Source organism: Grus americana, chromosome 1, assembly GCF_028858705.1.
Source record: "Grus americana isolate bGruAme1 chromosome 1, bGruAme1.mat, whole genome shotgun sequence".
In the NCBI taxonomy this organism is placed as follows: domain Eukaryota; kingdom Metazoa; phylum Chordata; class Aves; order Gruiformes; family Gruidae; genus Grus; species Grus americana.
The window spans coordinates 86,314,067-86,337,686 of NC_072852.1; the positions used below are offsets into that span (position 1 = coordinate 86,314,067).

The 23,620-nt window shown below is 38.4% G+C and overlaps 1 protein-coding gene across 4 annotated transcripts in view; it reads right to left on the minus strand.

Moving 5' to 3' along the window:
- Positions 1-890: 890 nt before the first annotated feature.
- TRPV5 (transient receptor potential cation channel subfamily V member 5) overlaps positions 891-23,620 on the minus strand; it is a 29,016-nt gene continuing 6,286 nt past the window's right edge. For 2 of the 4 annotated variants that reach the window (XM_054806407.1, XM_054806430.1), the window contains 14 exons: positions 19,727-19,824; positions 19,064-19,186; positions 17,985-18,125; positions 17,337-17,435; positions 16,944-17,119; positions 15,913-16,059; positions 10,432-10,644; positions 10,005-10,091; positions 8,789-8,865; positions 8,317-8,482; positions 7,966-8,032; positions 7,113-7,381; positions 5,945-6,051; positions 891-4,479 (listed from right to left, as the gene is read on the minus strand). In XM_054806407.1, the coding sequence (XP_054662382.1) occupies positions 4,206-4,479; positions 5,945-6,051; positions 7,113-7,381; positions 7,966-8,032; positions 8,317-8,482; positions 8,789-8,865; positions 10,005-10,091; positions 10,432-10,644; positions 15,913-16,059; positions 16,944-17,119; positions 17,337-17,435; positions 17,985-18,125; positions 19,064-19,186; positions 19,727-19,824 (2,044 nt within the window). In that variant the 3' untranslated portion in view covers positions 891-4,205. The remainder of the gene's footprint in view (positions 4,480-5,944; positions 6,052-7,112; positions 7,382-7,965; positions 8,033-8,316; positions 8,483-8,788; positions 8,866-10,004; positions 10,092-10,431; positions 10,645-15,912; positions 16,060-16,943; positions 17,120-17,336; positions 17,436-17,984; positions 18,126-19,063; positions 19,187-19,726; positions 19,825-23,620) is intronic. The other 2 variants (XM_054806422.1, XM_054806414.1) reach the window with 2 other exon arrangements.

A 23,620-nucleotide genomic window follows, 5' to 3' on the forward strand; every position in this document is an offset into this window, starting at 1 on the left:
GAACCAAGTATTTGTTGGATTTGTTTATTCTCATTTAGCAAGCTTTCAAAAATCAACTTTAAGTGTTGTTTTAACTTGTTTACTTCTATACAAGACATACATAAGGATGGTTTTCTTATTGTATTTATTATAAAAAAATCTGAAAAAAAGAGCACATATTACTGGGACTAAAGCTAGATATTGCAAACAAAAGAAAAAACAAGTGCAAATACAAAGTCCAATTAAACTATTGTTTCAGTATATTAGCAACTTTATTGATACCTAATAAACAAGCAAGACCCTTTTTTTACAGCTGAGTTTTTCAAGAGTACAAGACACTTCAGTAGGAGTTTATGGAAATACATTAATCAGGATTCATCCTATTAGTCTGAGTTGCAGTTTCTTTGCCTTGTTTGCTTTAATGTGTAATATAAGATGCCTTAACCAGGCCAGAAAGGAACTCATAGTGATCATATATGAAATGATGTAAACATCAATTTCAGCAAACCGTAATTATACACACACAAAACTGGGCTATCTGTATCTGTTTTGCATGTGTATTACTGAGAAAACCCTCTGTACCTATGTGTATTTTATTGTAAGCAGCTATAGTCAGGACCAGCCAAAATAGGTCATTCCACCAACATGAAAATATGACTTCTTCTCCAAAGAACTTGTACTTCAGTTTTCACTAAATGACTTTAAAAAATAAGGGCCTTGATTGTTCTTATTTGAACTGGAAAACAGTATTTGAAACTCTATGCAAATTTTGTATAAAGAAATTTTTGAAGTGGTTTGCTATGGAAATACAATTTTAATCCAAAAAATTTAACATGGACCCAAACATGACAATCCAAACTATTTGTCTACTAATGTCCATGATTGCTTGTAGAGAAACAAACAGAAAATTGGCCCATTATATTTATTTTAGACACAGAGAAACAGACAAGATGCTCCATATATTTAATAGTTTTATTTTCAGCAAAATACTTATTTTACGATAAGCAACTGGATCAAAACATTCATTCTTATCACATTATCATAAACTCAGAAGTTGCTTCAGTAACATAGAAGAGAGTTTGAGGTTAGCAGTTTCGAGGAGGGAAGGAATGTCTGCTTTGAAATTATTGCAAAATTGTTAGGAGGGAGAGGAAAAACACCTTGCAACAGCAAGGAGGAGCAATACTGTTTCAGAATTTTAGGATATAATTCAAAATGGAAAAAAAATGAAGCAAATCCTGAAGCACGTGCTTTGTCTTTGTGTGACTGTAGTCATTGCTGTTTCCAAGTCTGAGACAGATTGCATTGAACAAGCTCAAATGTTAGTCTAGTGCCTCCTATTACTTCATCATCTGAAGTTCACACGGACACAACTCATGTGTATATGTCCTAATGGAAGAGGGTAGGTATTCCTCATTTACATATTGTATTTAATATTTCCAGCTTCTGGTGTGCCCATTATATCTGTTGATTCTTCACACCTCAAATTTTCTTCTATACCTGTTTATCCTCCAGATCAAATAAATTATGCTAAAAAGGGTCTACACCACTCATCAATAACAAAAAGATTATGCAAAGTTGATTGGGGAATCATTTACTATTGGTAAAATATTCTGCCCCCTTTTGTATAAGGTCTTTTTCCAGGATTTTTATTTTTTTTTAATAATATGCAAGTCACCTCAGGAAACTGGAAGCCAAATTCCAATAGCAATCAGGAAGAAATTTTTTAGGATGAGGGTGGTGAAACACTGTAACAGGTTGCCCAGAAAGGTGGTAGATGCCCCATCCCTGGAAACATTCAAGGTCAGGCTGGATTGGGTTTTGAGCTACCTGATCTACTTGAAGATGTCCTTAGTTATTGCAGGGAGGTTGGACTAGATGACCTTTAAAGGTCACTTCCAACCCCCAAAATTCAATAATTCTCTATCTTATTTAAATTAGGCAACTCCAAAGACAGGAAATAAATCACACAGTTCTGATGTTGTTCTGTGCGTGGGTTCTGTGCAAGGAGTTTGAAAGCTATTACAGAATGTAATTTTACAAGAGAAGACACTTTCCTTAAAAATATCTGCTACTTCATTTTTTCTATTCTTTTTATGGAGAGCAGATACAGAAATCTATAAAGGCCTAGCACTGTTAGCTGAGTTCTGTTCTGTCCCTGCAATGTCAATATGTTGTTTTGAGTTCCAAGATCAAAACTCTATTATTTATAGCAACGAAAAAGAACACAAAATCAGAACCTGGGCTCACACAGCTTATACTGTAGTTGATGATGATGATGATGATGTCACAAAGAGGAGTCCTTTTGTAGAAAAGGCTATATGTGGCTCCATCTTAATTGTATTTCTGCAGGTTTTCAAACTAGTTAAAAGACTACTATACTTGGGGGCAGGGGGAACAGGAGGAAGCCATCAGTTCTCCCCTTCCTGCTATCTCCTATTCAGTATGAAAGAAAATTCATCTACAATTAGAGCAGCAATTCACAGTTCTGGTTAATGTCTCACATTGTTCCCCTCTCCATAGACCACCAGTACAAACCCCAAAGGTTTTGGGAAGGAGTGACAATACTTAAGCGAGGGAGACCAGGCAATACTTTCAATTCAACAAAATGAGCCAGCTCAAGAATCTGCAGTTGAATTCCAGAGAAACAGTCTTCTGTCAGTCTTCCATTGGAGCATAAATACACATTCAAGTAAGAGAAAGAGGACATTTAAATAAACCCACATAACTGCAAAGATCATGATGCTCATTACAGCATGTGCAAGAGAGGAGATGTAGGAGATGTTTGCGGTGATATTTGAATATAATCAGAAATCCACTGGATTCAGCTTTTTCCTTATCTGCTTTGATTATCACAGGGTGATTTGGCTCAAAGTCTAGTGCTAGAAAATAATCCTTTGTTTCTTAAAAAACAAAGTTTCTGTTACTAGTCCTGTTGGAAGGAAATGTTAAGACCATGGATTGCTTTCTACTTACTTCTGCTACTGGAATGAAATTCCACACTCCTGAGAACAGAAAAAAAACCCCTGAAATGACAGTCCATTTCTCTGAACATTTCTCCATTTGTCTTGAATGGCCCTAGGCAGATGGCAAACTGACAGACTGGCACAGCATCATGCCTGGAAAGGAACTGTGTGGATGACTCAGTTGTTCACTGGATAGTTTTAGACTTTCAGAGAGAGAGAGAGACCGCACCAGTTTCTGAACTGCCACTGCAATAGCTCTTATTCATTTATCTGTTTCCTCTTAATTTCTTTCAGTGGTATACTGTAGCTCACTACCCAACCTTGATGGGTCAGTAATAAGTCAGAGAACTATGGTTCAGAGTCCTCCTCTTCCACAGAAAACAAAAGACCAGCTTCAGCTCACCTGGGAGATTAACAGCTCTGCTGAAATTTCACACTGCTGAAAGTCTGCTAACCAGGTCATACATGCTCTCATTAGGAAAAGTTCCCACTTCTGATCCTTCAGAATCCTACCAGGAATAGCAATCGCTTCTTTTCAAAAGCTTAAAGTGCATTCATGTGACAACAAAATAAAACAAACAAACAAAAATACTCACCAAGCAAACCAAATTAAAACCAAATCAAAACCAAAACAGTCCTGCTAAGGTAGCAATGTTGAAAATGCAGCTAATAGAGACCGCCTTGCTTCAGAGGGCAAAATCTGTCAGGTCCTGAATGCCAGCTGAATAGTTACAGTCAGCCATCACAGTGTCAGCAACTACCTTCATTCCTGAGCTTAGTTACAGGGGGGAAGTTTTTCAGTTCTGTAACAAATCATAAAACAGAACTTCAGTCAGCCGTCTTTGCTCCCTATGAGAGCATTGGGATTTTGTGGAAGGAGAGATTATACTGTATATAACAGTCTGGGAGAGGGCTTACTGATCATTTCTTTGCAAATGGATGAAATCCCATTCCTGGCTTCTTTTGCTCATTTCTGTAGGGCATTACAAAGCATAACAAACCACCACAGACCTTAGCTCAACAAGTCCACCAGCTTGGTGCAAGTATCAGTGCAACAGCAGGGACACTTAAAAGTAGGAGAGAAAAGACTGCGTTCATTCATCACAGCATAGATGCCATGAACTGTTCATGAACTGCTCACCAGCAGAGTTGTTCAAGGCTGACGAATTTGTGTAGCATGCTGGAGTGTGTATGAACAGTTGGAGAAGACAACTGTTGTGGCAAAAGCGATCCGTGCTGTGGAGTAAAAAAAGAGGCTTCTTAGACATCATAGACCTCCTCTTCCATGGTATGACCAACCTCTCCACGAAGCTGGTGGAAGGTGTTGCGCCTCAGGATCTCCCAGCCACGGTGAGAACTAGTCCTGGATGTGCTCCGTGACAACAAATAAGCAGATGGTTCTTTCTTGTACGGGATGTTCCTATTGATTTCCAGCTTTTCCAAACTTTTGTCATAGTTTTCCCTATCCTGAGCCTTAAATGCTTCTGTGTACCGCATCATCTTGTGTTTGTTAGGATCAACCCTGTCTTCAACTCTGTAAGAGGATTAAAAACCATAAAGCGAATGAAGTAGAAACGTGCCAGTTTATCAACAAAACCAAGCAGCCATATGAAGCAAGCCCCTCCCAAAAATATACCTACTAACCCAGACATTCCAGAAAATCTACACAGCAACAGGAAACTGCTTAATAGGCATGGTGCTATCTCCTAGACCTTCATCCCTGTCATTGACTTCACTACTGTTATCTGCCCATGATATCCTGTCCTTTAATTCATTTCCCAGTCACGATTTGCCCTTTCCATTTTGTCAGCTGTAAGCTACTGGACGACCTACCCCACCTGACTCTGGCTCCAGATTCTTTGTATATACATGTATATTCATCCATTTCCTTTGTTCTTGTCTTTCCTCCTCTGATACTCCATGGTTGCTAGCCTCAGGATGTCACTTATCTTTTGCTGAACTTTTATGTAACTGCTCCACTTCCACCAACCCTTCTCTACGTTACTTATAACTTGTCTTCTGAAATACTATCCCACACTATATACAAGGAACATCCATGTAATTTGACAGAACTGGATCACAGCAACACTCTTTTCTCATAGCATTAAATGAAGAATTGTTGCTGGGATATTGCTCTTGCAAAGTTATATTCTGCACTTTGGACTGAAGGTGTTGCATATCAGTACCATCTTAGGTCTGCTTGTTCTGCCCAGCAAACCTGAATATCCACAAGGTTAATTTCTCTGCTAAAACTTCCAGAAAGTCCTATTTCATACAGCCACCACTCCCGATTCTGGCTTTATTAGCAAAAGATGACGCAGTTAGACACATGCCCAAACAAAGTTTAATCTTTTCTCACCCTGGTATAAATACTGATTAAAATCAGAAATAATGATGAATCTAGTGTTATCTAGACTACAGATAGTTTGTTATTTCAGTTCCTAAACTGAAATCCTGGACCTAAGAGTCTGCCACCTGATGCAGTCTTTGCAAAGTATAATATAGTTACTAGGTTCACACCAGAAAGAAACCTTGACTTTAATTATTCCTGTTCTGGTTTTGAACCCTCTGTAGTGCAGTTCATCATTGCTGCTGAATGCCTAATTAATTCTGCCTTGGCCATTTCATGTATCTAATGGATAGGGACAGCCAGCCAAGCATAGCAGTGAAGCATTGTGATACTCATGATAAGAAGTTTGAAAGAAAAATTCAGGTCTTATAACCCATGCAATTTCTGCGGTCTGTCTCCTGTGACTAAAAATAAGAAATAAGGATAAGAAAACATCAGCTGATTTCACAAGGAATCACACAGCAGAGCTTTCTGAGGGGAACAGTGCTTGTCTATCAATCACAGACAGAAAACAGATTAGGGTCTGTATTCTGGAAGGAAAGGACTCCAAACACTCCTCCCCAGGCCACTGGAAAGGCTCATTATTAATATCTGTACATTGGATTCTTCTTCTGGGATCCTTACATGCACACACTAGAAGAGAACTCACCTGAGATACCATCGGTCCCCCAGCCCATACTCCCGCCCACAGATTCCAGAGCGAGGCCAGAGACACCGTGGCAGTTTCCGCTCCAGCATGACAGTAGTAGCAACAACCTTTAGAATCAAAAAAAAAAAAAAAAAAAAAAAAAAGAACTTGTATGAGTTAGAAAAAAATCAGATTCTCTTTCAAAATTATCAGTTTCATGAGTACTGACCCATTACCATCCTTCATTACAGCTCCGTATGCAATGAAGAAAAATCAGAGTCAATACTCTGTTTATTATGGGGCAATTCACTATTTTAGTCCTAACTGCGCCATGTTTTGAGAAAGCAATGGTGCTCTTAAAGCACTGTTAAATTTCTTTCCTTTTATACCCGATGGCAACAAGTAGGATAATTAATTTGCAAGCTAGAGAAGAGGACAGTATTTATATCTGCATTAACTATCATCAGAACTTACCAATGTGGCCACACAATTACATTTAACCATTTGACTTATTGCTGTCTCACAGAAAAATACTAGGAAATTGATTTCGTATTGAGCAGCTGTATAACTGATCTGAAGTTTTTTGCCTTTTGAGCAAAAGAGTCAGGCCAATTTCTTCTAGTGGATCTAAAGATGTTACTGATCTAGTTGTAACCATTACCTTGCATTCCATCTCCCTTCAGTAAATCCCTATAATTATAATTTAACTCTCAGTTACACAGAAATGTGATTTGTAAAAAAAAGATGCAACTTTAATTCTATTTAACAAGAGATTCCATGTGTAAGGAACAAACAGCCAGGGAGACACAGGATGGACAAGAAAGGTTGGATGGGCTTCTAGCTGCTATTTGAAATAAGGTAGGAATACCCGCATAGCAAAGATAAGCTGGAAGACAGTTTCACGTGGGAAGATGTGCAGAAGAGTAGTCTTGCACTTAGACACTTCAAACTCATAGAAAAGATGAAAGAAATTTGGTGGCTGATCTACAGAATCTGTAAAACAGAATTAAAAGGAGATGGCTTATTGTATTAGACCCTGAGAAAAGTGAAGGCCAGGGAAAGGTTTTGAAGTACATCCTTTAGAGCACGGATGGCAGAGTAAGTAGTTGCACTGTCTAGCATATTTCCCCTGGACAACTTCCCCCCTTCTTTATTCAAAGTGACCCCCCTACCATCTAAATTAGATTACCTGGGCTCTCCAGAGCTCATCCCGCTCATGGGCCACTCTCCAGTGGGTGTCACCCATCATGGCAATTAACAAATTGAGCATAAGGAGGGCAGCAATGATGGCAAAGGCAAAGTATACCACGCTGTACATAAAAGGCAGGTCCACATCATAGTTTGCAGGGCCATCAATGATAGTGAGGAACAGCTCAAAGGTGGTGAACAAGGACATGGGATAGTTGTAGAACTGCCCAAGGTTTTCAGGGTTCTCTGTCTGGAAGATGATGTAAAAGGCTAGAGGAAAGCAGTGGGGGAAAAAAGAGAGAGACAGTTTAACAATGGGAATCACATTCCAAGAGCAACAACAGGGTCCTATAAGAGATGCTGACAACACAAAGTGGTCTAGGAAGGAGCTGCATGTGTTCCTATGTTAGTGCAGTACCTAGCATAACAAAGACAAATCCCTGACTAGAATCACTGGTCTCCATTATAAAATGACTCAGAATTACTTTGATTATTTATTTCTCAAAATAGTGATCTTTTCTTGTTCAAGGATATAATAAAGCTATGTGTGTTAATTTCATTTTCCAAAGACAAATATCATAAACACAGCATGTTTTTAAACCTTGATTTACATGTATGTGGAATTATCTGAATTGTCCTAATTTCTATTAGCCTGGAAAGAGCAAGAATTGAAAACTAAACTTATGAGAACTGGGAAAGTGACCATGCTCAAAGAAATAGAAGCTATACATCATCACCACCTTTCCCAGCTAACTCAAAGGGCAACCTGAGAATAAACCAAAACCCACGTACTTAAGTCATACTAAAGAATTTGGCAGGGGTAACATAATGCTGTTTTCCTTTTGTAGACTCACCTGATGCAAAACCTAGTATCACCACAGCCATGAGCCAGCAAAAGCGCATAAGATCTCCAAATATCATCTGTAGAGCAAAGACAGAGCCACCATAAGGCCCAACTGTCCCACCAAGCCACAATGCAACCCTGTGTAAACCATTTTCCAGATTCTAAGACTGTGACTGGACTAAGGGAAACTTCTGCACTAAAGAGAGAATGTGAAATTCCCAAACCATCTGCGCAGACAAGAGCTTGTCCATTAGCCATTAATGCTAGTCCTGAGGGAGAAAAAGTATTCTTTCAGTTCTCCCCATCTGCAAAGAGATGTCAGGATGTGTGTAACAAGCCCATGTTTGTTTGTGTCTTATACCTTCTGGATCATGATGGTAAAGGGTCCGAGCATCTGGAAGCCTCTTGCAAAATACATGACATTGCACCATCCCAGCACCAGGGCAAAGGACATGGGCACCACCTCACCAGTTGTGCTGGTGAGACGCATCACCATGGTTACTAGAATCATGCAAGCATATGTGATGCTGCAAAGGAAGAAGAGACAGTGAAAAAAATAAGTAAAGGAATCTTACCCTCCTTTTCCTTTTCTTTTCAAAAATTCCAAGACAGGCACATATAGCCTTGAGGCCCATAGGCAAAGACCTCTCAGCACTATCAACTCTACCTGTCCATTCGCCTGGCTTCCTACACACCAGTTGAGCCAGTAAGAGAAGTAAATCAAGAGAAGGAATACTCTAAAAGAATGGAGAAAGTGACTCATCTGGCAAAAGACAGCAGTGGGGAAAATGATAGACAACATATTTATCAGACTTAAAAAGCAGTGTACTTACACAATTATGTGAAAAGGCCCTCCCAGGATGGTTTGTCCAAAGTATTTTGCTGCTCCAACTCTAAGGATATCTGGGATCTAAGAGAGACATCCTATTGACTTTAGGACTTAGACAGAATCCATTATACTATTAAATGTCACGGTAACCATCGATATTCACAGGATCTTGGGGCCAGCTGCATCTGCTTTGTTCACAGTTTGATTTCTATAGTACTTTAAAAACTGAATGATTAAGTCAGGTGGACTCTCTCGGGATGTGACAGAGATTGCTGGAAAATGTAAGAACACTTGCGCAGATTGAGAGACTTTGGTATGTGGCAGAGAGATGTTGCAGCACAGAGCTGTGAGCCTGAAGTTCATATAGATTACTGAGAAGAGATCAGACAAACAGCTGAGCTTCAGAAGTGAAGACAAAAAAGACCTTCTTGGGGAATCAAAGGAGTTTGTTAGAATTCAGACTCACTATGTTAGTTGTAGTGTAGCCCCAGAGTCCTGACCAAACACAGGAAGAAGGACCTGTCCTTCTGGAACATATATGGGCAGAGAGAAAGCTGTTTACAAGCCCCATTTCACTTCAGTTCACCCTGGCAATCATCATTTGAGTTTTCTCATATAAAAGTTTCAGTCTTCTATTTCATGTTATAATAAAATAAAGTGGGGAAAGTATTTGTTTTAATTTAAAGAATTTTTGATTTTTTTTTTTTGAGAGCTCATGATAAGGAGAACACCTAAATATGTCCACCTCAGAACTCTGGTTGAGTAAGGCTCCTATTATAGGCCCATACAGTCACTGATCTCCAATTAAATATAAACTTTTCCGCGTACACGCAGAAATCACTTCAGCCAGCATCCCTAAACACATGAGTATTTAGGGGTGCTGGGTGAAAAATCTCTAAGAATCTCATGCAACACCTAGGATTCAGCTGGATCCGCAGATGGTGCTAACGGGAACTGTGGCATTAGCCACATAATATTTGATAGCGCAGCCAGTCCTTCTAATTGCTTCTTCCACACCTAGAGTCTCACTAGTATGTTGTCACAGTCTCTGTTTCATCCAACAGATACTTCTGACAGTGTCTATTGCCATAGACATATATGAAAGCACTCAGACTAAGCAAATAACCCCTACCAAGTTGTGAGCACAAACTCATGTTTGCCTAGTAAGTAAAACCTGTCTTGATTAACCTCAAGACTATATAGCTCACTGCTTCTCTTACCTCAAGGATCAAAATTACTACAGCTCCAATGATTGTGATCAGCTCCCCCACCAGCCTCAGCTCATCCTCATATGTCATATATGATTCCTTAAAAAAACCAAAAAAAACCAGAGTGAAAGGAAATTAAAATTAAATTTTGAAGGGAGCAAAAGGAAACTAAAACAGAAGATGGGGGAAAAGAAGGCCCACTGTTAGTGTAGTAAACATGACTGGGCCTGACAAGGTCACAGGAGCCATCCCAGCCCCAGCAAGGGAGAACAGAGCATGCCCAACATTCCTCGCTGGCGTAGGCCAGCCAGTGGAAAGAGAGCAGGAAGACAGCTGCAAGAGCTGGCAATGGGGAAAGACTTGGACTTTCCAGTTAAGTACATTAGATTAGAATTGCCCAGTGCTGCCTATGGGCCCCTGACTCCTATAGACACAGTACCTGCAGCATTTTCTGGACATAGATTGTATTGTCTCTGCTGCTTGTTTTGTTGCCTGTTCGGGGTTTCAGTGGTCGGTAGACGCAGCACATAGTGAAGCAGACCATGTAGAGTATATAAAATAAAGCCAGGAAACAGAAATAGGGACGACCATACATATTCCACTTCAGGCTCACCAGCTCCTTCACAGGTGTTAAGTCCAAGATCTGGCGTGCCTGAGAAAGATAGAAAGAAGGAATTAATTGCCATAAGGACATTTGTTTATGAGCATTAGTCACACTGTTTTCTGGGGGGAATGTTAACAAACTATTCTCACCGACTCTATTCAGCTTTAGGAAGCTGAATTTATTTTGCAGAAGTGGAATACTCATGTGGGTTTGGATTTGCTCGTTCGCCAGTAAAGAGCTTTGAAAAAAGTAAAAAACCTATATCCTGCAGGGAACAGCTTTTAAGTACCAGTGAGAAGTGCAAGAGAAGCATGTTAGATACTGGAATAAGTTTACTGTCTGTGTAGGCCTGGACACATATAAACCCTTCAGACAGACCTATGAGCTAGGTCCATGGATGCAAATATATGAGGATGTGTTGCAAATATATGAGGATGTGTTACAGAAAATAAAAAGTATTATTAATAATTAATTATTATTATATTAAGTTATACACATATTAGGGGTAGGCTAACTTTACAGTATGAGAAAGTTTATAAATTCTGTGATCTCTAGGGATTCAAATAAGTACAAAACTATTTCAATTCATGAATTGTCTTTTACTGTAACTGGAATCAATTTTGAAGAATATTTCGTGTTAAGCAAGACAGCATAGTGCACTTTACAGCAGACAGATACTCTCCTCTGTGCAAAATATACATCATTATTAGAACACAAAATTGAAAATAAGATGATTTGGATTCTATTTTCAGCTATAGAAAAAAGTTTCTGTGCAACCTTGTGAAATTCACTTAGATTTTTTTCTCCAAATTGGAGTTTTTCATTTATACATGTAACATTGATTTCAACAGCTATTTCTATCAACTTCAGTAGCATTTGTGGAAACTCTTAATCTCTAGAAAACATATCAAAAAGTCCTTTAGATCATTAGCTGTCTTTGAAAAACTGACACTGATATTACCTTGATTTAGCAGACAACTAAGAAGCCTTTGGAAAGATTTCCAAATATCCTTTATTTCTGTCAAAATGCAGCCTGTTAATAGACTGGATTTTCAAGTTTCCACCATTCAGCTATGATGATAAAAACTGTAGTACACTTGCAGTGAGATATACTGTGAAAAAAACCAGGCTCTTTCAACTTACTTCCTTTAGATTATTTATATTATATTCAAAGTTTGGGTCCTCCTTTTTAGAATCTCAGTGGTGCAGCTCAAATATATCTAGAAGACCACACACATTTCCAGGAATAAATAGAAGCATCAGTGAGCATTGTGCATGATATGAAAAGTAGTGCTGCTGCATAAATTGGGGTTGCATTTCTGTTAAAGATCTGCATATATCCAAACATACTGTGTAGCTGAGGAATTCTATACAAAAAGCTTCATCAAAAAAAGTTGACACCATAGTTTTAGAAGTGACAAGAGGCAGTGCAGTTATGAGCACTGGAGGAAAGCCTCTCCTATCATATAATTCCATTTCAAAAATTAACAGGAAGAATTCAGAAATTTTCTTACATGCCCTCATGATTGATCTGGTCGATTTGCACACATGCATATAAAGGAAAAATAAAATACAGTGAGATGATATGGAAAAAAAGTCAACATCTTTTCCTCTGTTGAACATTGCTAATCTATGCCTTTGAGTGAATCTATTGGTTTGCTGCTGGGATGACAACTATAAAACCTGGAAAGATCAATGTCACTCCACTCTTTTTAACTGTTTTCCTAGGACAAGATGAAATTGTAGCTACATGAAATGTCTGATAAATGTCATTACTTCTTCCTACAAACTGCCTCATCTATGTCCTTAGAGTCTCACTAGTACAAGTAACCCCATCACATAACTTTTGGCACCTAAAGGAGGTATCATCATTAGTCATGTGGTTCTCCTAAGATTTCTCTCCTTGTAGGTAATAGGGTCTTACAGACTGCCACTCAGCTGACCTATGAACTAAACTGCTCTCTGGAGATAGTTACTTGCATTTCTCTGTCAATAATATGTAAATCTTAGGGAATCTGTATTCTTTAATTAAATACTTCAGTTGGTGACAAAAATTAGATGGAATAAATCTAGGCCAAGTGCACGTCTTTAGCTTAATTTATCCAATGTGAACAGACAATATTCTATGCAAAAAAGTAATCACTCTCAAGCCCACCCAAAACTAGACACTGTGTTTAGTAAGCTAGTCTGAAGAAAGAATGAACCACATGGGAAAGATGTTAATTTCAGTACGTAATGCACTATTGGGATGTATTTAACACCGTAGTGAGGAAAGCACTATGCCGATATGGATAAAATGAAAGAGAGAATATTAGGGTCTTTTCATACTGAGTTATTTTGAAAAATTTGTCCCCTGATTCCCTAGTGGTCAAAAACTACATAGAGTCCCACTGTGAGCAAGTATTTTCCACAGAAGTGACAAATGTCAAAGTAGATGGACGATACTGACTCAGGTTATCATGGCCTCCAAGATTTGCAGTAGTTGAAGAGCAAGATATCTACTTTGGAATCAAATGAATCACTTTGAAGTATTTTCAAAACAAGTTTTTTAAATTATTATGCAGTTATAAGCCATATTCTGTTAAGGTGAAAGTAAAACAAAGATATTTTGTTTACTGGCACCTGCAAGCCCAGAAAATCAGCATGGAGTCTTTTTGTGGTTTTCGGTCATCTCATTATAACTGTTTAAGGTCCATTCCCAATCTGGAAGAAATCAGTATAGCTGAACTGAAGCTATAATTGTAACAGTTTCCTACAGCTGAAGAGCGAGCCTATAGTCCTTCATCTGTCTTCCGTATGTGGAAGTGTAATTTCTATTGATGTAAGTAGAGTAAGTAAATACTCAAAGTCTAGAGAAAGGACTATGACTGGTATGTTTGTGAAGGATCAAAGTTTGCTTTGTAGGTGAAGGGGCTCAGCCTACTCCGGAGATAGTCAAAAGCAGTTGGATTCAGCTACTTTAAGACAGTCAGTGTTATTTCATTTGCATTTTCTCTACCTATAAAGAAGGGAAGAATTTATTTGGCTGTTCTCACAGAACAGATGCAGAGTTTGCATGAGCAATAAGCTGCTTTTCCAAGAATCCTTTTTGATGTTGCCAACCAAGTACCAAAATGTCAACAAGGAATTTTCTGTAAAAGGGAAACAAAGGCATATATATAATTGATTGGAAATTACCCTCAGTTCTAATGGCATCTTGAGGGTAAAACAAAAGACCAACAACTAAAATTTATCTGATAAACCTTTTTGTATTGTATGGGAACATAGAACTGAGGATGACAGAATGTTCCTGTTAGTACAGCAATACACGTCTTTTCTATCAGGTGATTTAGGATAAGAAAATTGGAATATTTTTCCAAATGAGATTAGTACTTATCTAAAGCTCCGTGGCTTATGTAAAATATTACACTTTAAGTTTCTGCATTATTATCTGGGTGGTACTTAATTGAATCATCTATATCATGCCTTCGGCCTCAGGTAGAAGACTGACACTTAGAATGTAAGTAGGACAAACAGGGTGTACTATATTCCTTGCTTATGAATTTGACCCACACACTTTACTAAATGCTTCTAGACCTACTTGCTATTGTAACATTTACGAGACCACTGCAATAAGGAAGAAGGAGACGTAAGTCAAAATGGCATGAGTGGGTTACTTTAAAGGAAAAATTCTTACTGCACTCTAGATGGTTTCCTTCTTTTGCTACATTGCCCTGTTTCCTCTAACTCAGCCAAAGACAGATTGAGCAAACTGCAAGGAATATGTATGTTTCACTAAATGGACATGACTCTTGAATAGCCTAAGAAATATCCTGAAGGATCAAAAGGAAATCAGAGATAATGAACCGAGCTAGATAGCCTTCAGTGTTCTGTTTTGTGTAGAAAGCAGTATTCTAGAATATGCATAGGAGATAAAATTTCATTTTCAAAAGGATGATACAAGTTTAGAAGCTTACTATAATCTTCCTGTAGCTCAGTTCCCTTTCTTTTTTGCCACTTTTCATCCACTTAAGGGTCAGAAAATATATCTTAGTACTTACTTGTGAATCCCCCTTAATACAAGAGGAACCTGCTTCTGTCTGGGGCTTACTCTAGTCCAATACTGGACTGGGAGGGTATGATAGGATGGGGTGAGATATTGCATTCTTCTAGAGGAGACAGCAAACATTTTGGACCAAACATATATCAAATACAAAAAATAATTACTATTTATGCATACAAAAATTTCAATTACTCATATTTAAGAGCATTCTGGAAAATAAAGAAATCATAATATCTCATGGTATTTGGGGATATCTTACCTGAAATAGGAATCTTGGATCTGCATGTACTATATGTTTCGGGAGAAGACAGAAGCACAATTTTTTTCCTTCTTTTAGGATTATGGTTTAGTCTTCTGGACAACTGCTAAGCTTGTTCTATTTTTCTGACATAGACTTCTCCTCCCTGAACTTCTGTGTGTATCATCACACATAAAAATTTAGAGGATTTTAAATAAAAGCAAATGAGAGTTTCATAGACTTTCTCCACATTGTGCAAAGCTCTCCAGTAGCTGAAACTTTTGCTAGAGACATTTAACTAAAATTTTGATAGATAGAAATAATACAGGATGGGTAGAATTGTGCTTATTAAAGTGTCTTCTGATTCATTTCCTGTCCTATTAGGATTATTTAAGTTGATTACAACTGATAGGGTAGTGTACCTTGAAAGTCTTAAGCAGATCCGTCTAAGCTTGCCATTACACTCTGCTATTTTTATCTTAGTGATCCCTTTACAATTTTTTGAGCGTACAGCAGAGATAATTCACCTACTTTGTTTTGAGTCATAATCTGGACTAGCAATGTCCTTAAATGAAGGGAAGAATTACAATGAGTGGTTTTTAAATGCATTCCAGTTTAGGATTTCTGAACATAGTCATGTCTTACAGGAACATTGTGAGAGTTAATCAGTATCACAGTTATATAAAGCTATTTGCTAGAGCCATTCTAGAGCTATTTGTTACTGATATCTTTGAGCCTGGTGAAAGAGAGAGAACCCTTTACTGAGTCACACAATGGAATTTCCTGTAGCTTGCTCATACTAAGTTCTTTCAATCATCCGCAAGTTTCACACCTCAGAAGAAACTGTGTGTAAAACATCAGATGGAGCCAGATCATTAAAAAGCTGCTCGATTTCATGTATTCTCTGTAGCACATGGTACAAAGTCCTTGCTCTATGGATAATATAGAAGAGCTTGAACCTTCAAACTCATCATTGTTCTCCTGTTATAATCACAATGGTCTGCACATCATAGAAAGCATGTGGTGCCCACAGTACCTCTCTCTTCTTGGTTGAGACAATGAGCTCAAGGAAGGACTGATCTTCAGCCCAGGAGTCAATCTCTGTGAGATCATAGAGCACAGTGGTCAAGGGGCCAAAGGACCAGAGATTGTGCTTCCGCTTCTGCATAAGGTATTGAAACATCTGAGGAGAAAAGAAGGGGTGGAGGATATCAGAAGCTTTCCAGTGTATAGTGTATTTGCAATGAAAACAAAGTTGTTAAAGCCCTTAGCTATAGTGTATTTTCCTTTAACTTGGTAGATTTTGTGGTTCTCATATCTCTCAGTAACAATTATAGCAGGTTAAGAATTGGAAGAACTTTTTCTGACTGCCATTTGATTATGAGCTCATGCTTGAGGTAAATGATGAGTGATTTTTTATTCTAAATTCTAATCAAACTGCTAAAGTTATTTGGCAAAGTTATGCACCTTGACAATAGACTTCATATGGAATTATATGCTGCCTAGAAAAAAAAATTATTTTATACCCTTCTACAAGTTATCAGGAAAGAGGTGTGACAAGGGAAATGATCCTGTCATTTGTGGATCAACAGAAGAAACATTAACCATCTTTGTCTTTTTGTTAAGGGAAAAGATGAGAGTTTATATTAAATATTGAGTTCTTGACTGTGAATAAATGTCTGTGGATACCTGAGGAAGTTTCCTATGTGTCAAATTTAGGGTAGTGAAATCTAGACAACAAAGACAATAATTTTAGTCAGACTTTCTTTTAAAAGATTAATTGGAGTGGATCTTTCTCTTAATACTTGTTTAACTGAAATGCTTCAAAAATTGGGTAAAAAGATCTATTCTTTAAGCACTCATTTATTTCATTAGGATAAAGAAATTTCTTATACAGGTTTTCTGGCCCTACATGAGACTTCTGGCCAAAAAAAAAAAGGACTTGTTATGTATCTTCTAGCTTCTAAGAACATGCACAAACTTTCTTGGTCTGGATGATGTTATTTAAAGTTCTCCATATCTGAATAACCTCTTTTCTATGGAGGCAACTGTGTCACTTAAACTCACCACAGTGTTGCCCTCAACTCCAGCCAGTTTGAATGGAGTAAGCCCCTCATTGTTAGGAATCAATTCAAGTGATCCTGGTCCCTCTTTGTTCCTGTCATAGGAAAGTATCAGGCTGTACATGTGGCAGGCAAATGTCTTATTAGGTTGGAGAACCAGGATGTGAAGAACAGTGTTACCTATGAAAGAAGCAGACCACATAAACTATATAGAATAGCCCAGCCCTGTGCAAAGACAATTGACTGATGCCATTAACAGTGGCTTTCATTTTCATCGCATCCCTCATCCCACAGCTATTTGTAATGAGAGAAAAATATGTGCGTGCACAGATGACAGAGTCTGATTTAAAGTGTCCAGATGCACTGTATGCAATTCACGAGACCTCACAGCATATACCCAGATAATCTTGAGCTCTAATGTCAGCTCCATTTTCAATGAGTAACTGCACGATTTCCTCATTTCCCACACAGGCAGCAAATGATAAAACATGCTCTCCTGCAAAGAAAGGAATGGGGAGAAACAACATTAAGACTCCAGGAGGCAGGAGAGGTTCAAGCACACTGAAGGAAAGCTATCCATGCTATGAAGCCAGAGGTTATGAAAGGAAGAGTTACTTCAGGTAACCTGTAAACTTCCTGCCCCACTCCTCATCCTACTCAGAAGGGAAAAGACAACCTGCCCCACACAACACTAAAAGAAAGGCGTATTCTTTTAAGATTATCTTTATAAGAAGGTTGACAAGTAAGTTGCAGTATATGCTGCTAGCAAGAAATTAAATTAGAATTCTTATGAAATATATAGTTTTGTATACATGCAAATATATAAAATGTGTATGATTTATATATTTATGTTTATATTTATGTAGTATTTACATACTCAGATGGAGTCATACTGTCTGCTAAAAAGTGTATGACTGATGACACTTGGAGACAGGAGTCTCTGCTTATCCGGTTTAGATGGGGACTAAACCAAGCCTCCCTTATATTCCCTCAGCACTCTGCTAGTTCCCTCCCACAGCAGCAAGGGGAGAAGATAAGGTTGTACCAAAATAGAGAAGATTCTGGGAGCTGCGCCTGAAGAAGTGCCCAGTGGCCTGTGCTGTGGAGGCATTGGCCCCTTTCTTGAGTAAAGCCTTCACCAAAGCGATGTTCTGGTTCACTGCTGCAATGTGGAGAGCTGTCTGCCCTGTAAGACACAGAAATAAAACCTTGCCTTCCAAGAAAGCAACTTGAGGCTGATCAGCAGCCTGCAGTTCACATTTCATTCATGGTAAATCTAAGTTTTTTGGAACTGCATCCATAATGGCTATATGATTTAGCTTTGAAGTTATCCCTGTTGTGTGCAGAAGGCTGGACTACAGATTTTTCCGGAGGTCCCATTCAATTTAAACCTTCTATGAATTCATGAAAACTGACTTTACAACTTGACAAAAACCCAACAGGATGCACCTTCTAGATTGTTTTTCTGATGGAAAACAAGACATGCCACACTCTTCCAGGAAGCACACTGAAAGCTCATGTCTCTCAGAAAGGACTATGCTTTCCTTCGTGGGACATGAAGGTCAAGACAAATCTCCCAAAGAAGACTTGGTCTAATCCATTAAACTAGGTATTAGAATTTTTAAAACCCCATCATTATTATTTTAGTGATTTCAGGATTCTGTCTTGCATTTCTGTGTAGTCAATCAGAATCATTCTTGAAAAACCTGGCTCAGAGTCTAGACTCAAAAGCAGCAGCCACATTTGCTTTCAATCCCTATTCTTTGTCAACCAAAGAACCATTTTTTCTCCTTTCAGAGTAGATCAGGTAGGTGTCCCCTTTGTTACACATGACTACGGCAGAAAGCAAACTGTACATATCCTTACAATCCCACTGTAGCCAACAGGCCCACCCGTGGTTAAGGGTTTGTCAGTTATGCATTTGTATGTTTGCACGTATATGTACTTGGGTTTAGTATAATTCCACAAATGGTCAGGAGCCATTTATATATTGGTTTTGCTATGTAACAGTTTAGCAATATATTGAACCAGGAACAGTAAAAGCCACTTTCCTAAATGCACACGTAGTACTTCCTCCCTCCCCCTGCAGAGAATCCTGCCCATCCTCATACCCTGGGATGTTACCTTCATAGAGCTCTGATGTCATCCTCTCATTGACAAGCTCAGGAGCTGCTTCCATCAGAGTCACTGCAGCCTCCACATTATCATACAAGGCAGCTACATGAAGAGCGGTCTCCCCCACTGCACCTAAAAACAGTAGGAGAAGCATGTGAGTCATCTAGACATTCAACTACATGGGACAAAAGCAGAAATGGATTTATTGAGGTGGAGAATTGGGAGTGCTAGGTCCTCCCTTGAATACTGCCAAGTGCCGCCTCATCATAGGACACAGTAACAGCCACATAACTGCATAGTCTCTGTCCTTCACCCCATTAAAATCTGAAAGCTGAATAGAGACTTCAGGTGTTTGTAAGTGACAGCAGACTTAGGCATGAAGTGAATGAGTACACAGCCCTTCCACTGACCACCTCCCACAGTAAACCACTTCCCTCAGTCCCTCTAGAAAAAGGCCTGTTCAAGCTGTAAACCTCTGATCTTTCCCATTTCCTTTAGGGTTTGATAAGCTTTCCAAGTTAGAAAACTCACTTTGTTGCAAAGCTGCTGACATACAGTTAAGTAGCTTGAGTCTGCTAACGCAAATGTTTTAGTAAACTAGCAAACATACTACTCATTGTAACAGGCTCTTGCCTTCTGCAGAAAACCATTTGTCGCAAACAATCAAGTTACCTCTCTGATAGATATCACATGTTCCGTCAGTGAGAAGTTTTGTAATGGCTGGGAGGTTGTTCTCCTTGGCAGCCTGGAGGAGTGGGGATTCCCAGATCCTGCAGTTAAGAGAAGGTGGCTGATAAAGAAACAGCCAAACACATGGTACCTCTCTCCAGAGCTATCATGGCTTCTGCTTGAGACAGTATGTATCTTCAACATTGTCACTGAAAGATCGGTAATACACACCTACCATCTGAGGTATTCTTTGAATGAAAAAAACAACAAACAAACAAACAAACAAAAAAACCCAGCAAAAGCAGACAAATACAGCGCTAAAAACTCAGGTAGTTCATCATCTCTTGATTTACTGACGCTTAACCATGTGGTGGCAGCAGAGGGAAAGACAGGAGAAACAAATAACCAAAATGCTTCTGGTTTATATAGGCTACATTTTGAGGCACAGAAGATAGCGAACGATTGGTCATTTGATACCCCTTCTATCAGTAGACTAGTTATCTCAGGAGCCAGAAAAAGGTCGTATTTTTTTACACAGCACAATAAATTAAAAAAGGGTCAGCATCTGAATTACTCCCACAATGGATGGAAAAGAAAAAATACAAACAATTCCCCATGTCAGAGCAACACTTCCTATGGTATAATTAAAAGAATGAGCTCTGAAATGTAGTTCCTCATCATACAAAGTTATGAGGAAAATTTTGAAAGCTTAGCTATACTATTTTTTTCTTTGATGCTGAGAAAATTGAGGAAATTGTTAAGAACTGATATGTATGCCTGTCCTGGGAAGGAGCATGCCATCAAAGAAGTTCCAAACTGAATGGTTCACTTATAGTTGAAGAATGCCCTTGGGTCTTCCATGAGGCTCTGTGTTATTTCAGTAGATCCTTTGGGGCTGATGAAGAATTTACAAGTACAGTCACAAAACTTCACTACAGTAAGGTCCTTTGATGCAAACAGCAAGTCAAGGGAGGTGATCCTCCCCCTCTACTCAGCTCTGGTAAGGCCATACCTAGAGTCCTGTGTCCAGTTCTAGGATCCTCGGTACAAAAGACATATGGAGCTACTGGAGAGAGTTCAGCGAAGGGCCACAAAGATGCTTATGGGACTGGAACATCTCTCATATGAGGAAAGGCTGAGAGAGCTGGAACTGTTTAGCCTGGGAAAGAGAAGGCTTGGGTGGGGTTCTTATCAATGTGTGTAAGTACCTGAAGGAAGGGTGCAAAGAGTTACCTGCAATGCCTGCTTACTCAGCATCTAAATAAGCTTTGCCAATGTTCAAAACAATGAGATGGCCACCCAGAAATGACAAAAAATAGAACAAAATCTACTAATTTGGGGTAAATATTTTTATATTGAATATTTTCAGATTTATCTTTTAATTAATAAGAAGTGTTTTGGGGTGGGGTTTTTTTACTTTTGTTTTTATACAAATAAAGAATTCTAATTAGCTAAAGTTCAGGAGCAAAAGATTTAAGGGGAAGAAAGACCCTCAAACCCAAAGAAACAGCCTGTGCCTCATGAATTTTCGTTACAAAATAGAAAGAAATTCCTCTCTCCAAATAGGGTAAGTTGAGTTTTAGATCTCTGTTCAAATGCAAATTTTGTGCTTTAACTCATCTCTGCTTTCCTATAGTACAGATGTTTAAATTGTTCTTAATTATCTGGCATGACTCAGGTCAGGCTGTAATGCGTGATGTGGAATAAGTCTAAGGAACACAGTAGAACAATGACAAATTCAAGCTGATACGAACAAGGAGAACATCAGCCCTCATTTTCCTACCAGCCCCAGTCTGAGACAGACAGACGCACACATACACATACACGACAAATACCTCAGTCAAACCATATACCTGGAAATATATTCAATGCTTTCTCCTTGTGATGTTCCAGATTTTTCTTTGTATTGTAGTATTATTTAGTTACAAGATTTTGGGGATACAGTTTATATAGAAAATACAATATAAAGCAATAGGTGTTTTGTATTAAGTGATAACACTGATGTTAGAATACATTATCTATGAATATAACTGTATTATAAGCCACAAGAAAACCCACATCAGAGAAAGAGAGAGAGAGAGAACATAAATGGCCCACTGTACAAAATGTTTTCTCAGAATTTGTGCTTATTTTGTACAGGGTAATTTAATAATAAAGCCATAGGAAAACAGGCAACATGAATTCTGTGGCTTACAGAAACACATATTGCTTGCTTTAAATTATTCTTTTATGAACAATAGAATCTTGAAGAAAAAAAAACCTGATATGCCATTATCTCTGGATTTAATCCACTTGAAATGTGCGAGTTCTGCACACCATTACAGCAGAAAGATACTGGCATGCGTGAGATAACTTGGGAGATAAAGCAAAACAAAGAGAAGCATCAGAATTACACAGATAAATAGGAATAATTTGAATAAGTTCAAATTAATGGGCATGGGCTACAAGTAATAAAAGCCATAACCGAACGTTATATTTATCATTCCATAAAAGGATCATTTCCTGTCACCAACAGCATGCCATTATCTAAGTTATTAGAAACTAGACTAGAAAAATGCTGAAGAGGAGAAATAAAAACATCCAGTATATAAAGAACCACCCTGAACAAACCAGGGAGCCATTCTGTGATATCTTTATGTGTCCTTCAAACTCTTAGCCTTGCTGCTTTGAGAAGAATTTTTTCTTTAGCTTACTCATGCATCAGTTGCGTTAGTTGCTAATTACAAGATTATATGATGCAAACTTTGCATCTAGGATCAGACAAATAGGAACAAAATAAAAAGGCACTCTGAGCAAAAGTTCTAAGATTCAGTATCAGTGAAGCAAGCTTGCCACCTCTGCCATTATTCTGGCTGAGAAAGACTCTGTGTTCCTGGAGAATGTAAGTTTCAGGGGCAGGAAGTGGGAAGGAGGTGGGGTTTCGATAGTATAAACAATGCTACAATTAATATGTTGATACTTTACTGGGTAGGCCTTTATCCCTCAAATGACCTCAGAGAGGAGGAAGGATTGGGCAAGAGACAACGTGGGAGGACACAAACACAATACCTTTCTCACAAAATTCTCCAAAGCCCTTGTAAACAACTAATTAAATTACAAGCCTGCTAAGAGGGAGACACCTAATAACTACTATACTCAGCTTTCAGAAATTTAGGGCAAAATTGTCAAACCTTTCTACTTATTGTGGGAACCTCCAACTGGGCTTAAAGAATGAGAGATCCCAGACCAAACAGCAAGCTGTTGAAGAACCCAGAAGTGTTGATAAAAGTCATTGCATACTGCCTTTGATGTCTCAAAGGTTCATGACTTACATGCTTATACCTTATGCTTTTACTCTCATTTAGTTTTCTGTCCCATAACTGGAGAAACATTTTACTCTCATTTAAAACATACCATTATAATTATCAACTCATTTTTAATACATTACAGCAATGTGCTGAGAATATAAATGTCAAATACTAGGTGAGCCAAATCACTAATATAAAAAAATAAAACAAAGTCACCTGAATCTAGAACCTTCAAAACATTTTAATTTCTTTAAGGTCTGCATATTCAAACAATTCTCTTCCTGACTCATCAAACACAGCATGAGTTTTACATTTTACAGCTCTAGTTCCTGTGTGTCAAAGCAGCAGCAGGTACAATCTGTAACTTAGTCTCCTAACAGAGCTGCCTACAGTAGATGCTTAGTTTCCGTAAAGTACCGTTATGTCACTAGATGAAGAGGGTGGCTTCTAGAGAATGATTCAGCAGAGATCTTTTTAGACGCTCTGAGAAGATAATTCAGCACATCAAAGTTAAGCTCCTGTTGTAAATCATTCCTTTCATCAGCTATGGAGTCAAGGGATGTTAAGCTCCTAATTTAGCCAGCTAAGTTAGGTCTGTAACACTAGGCAG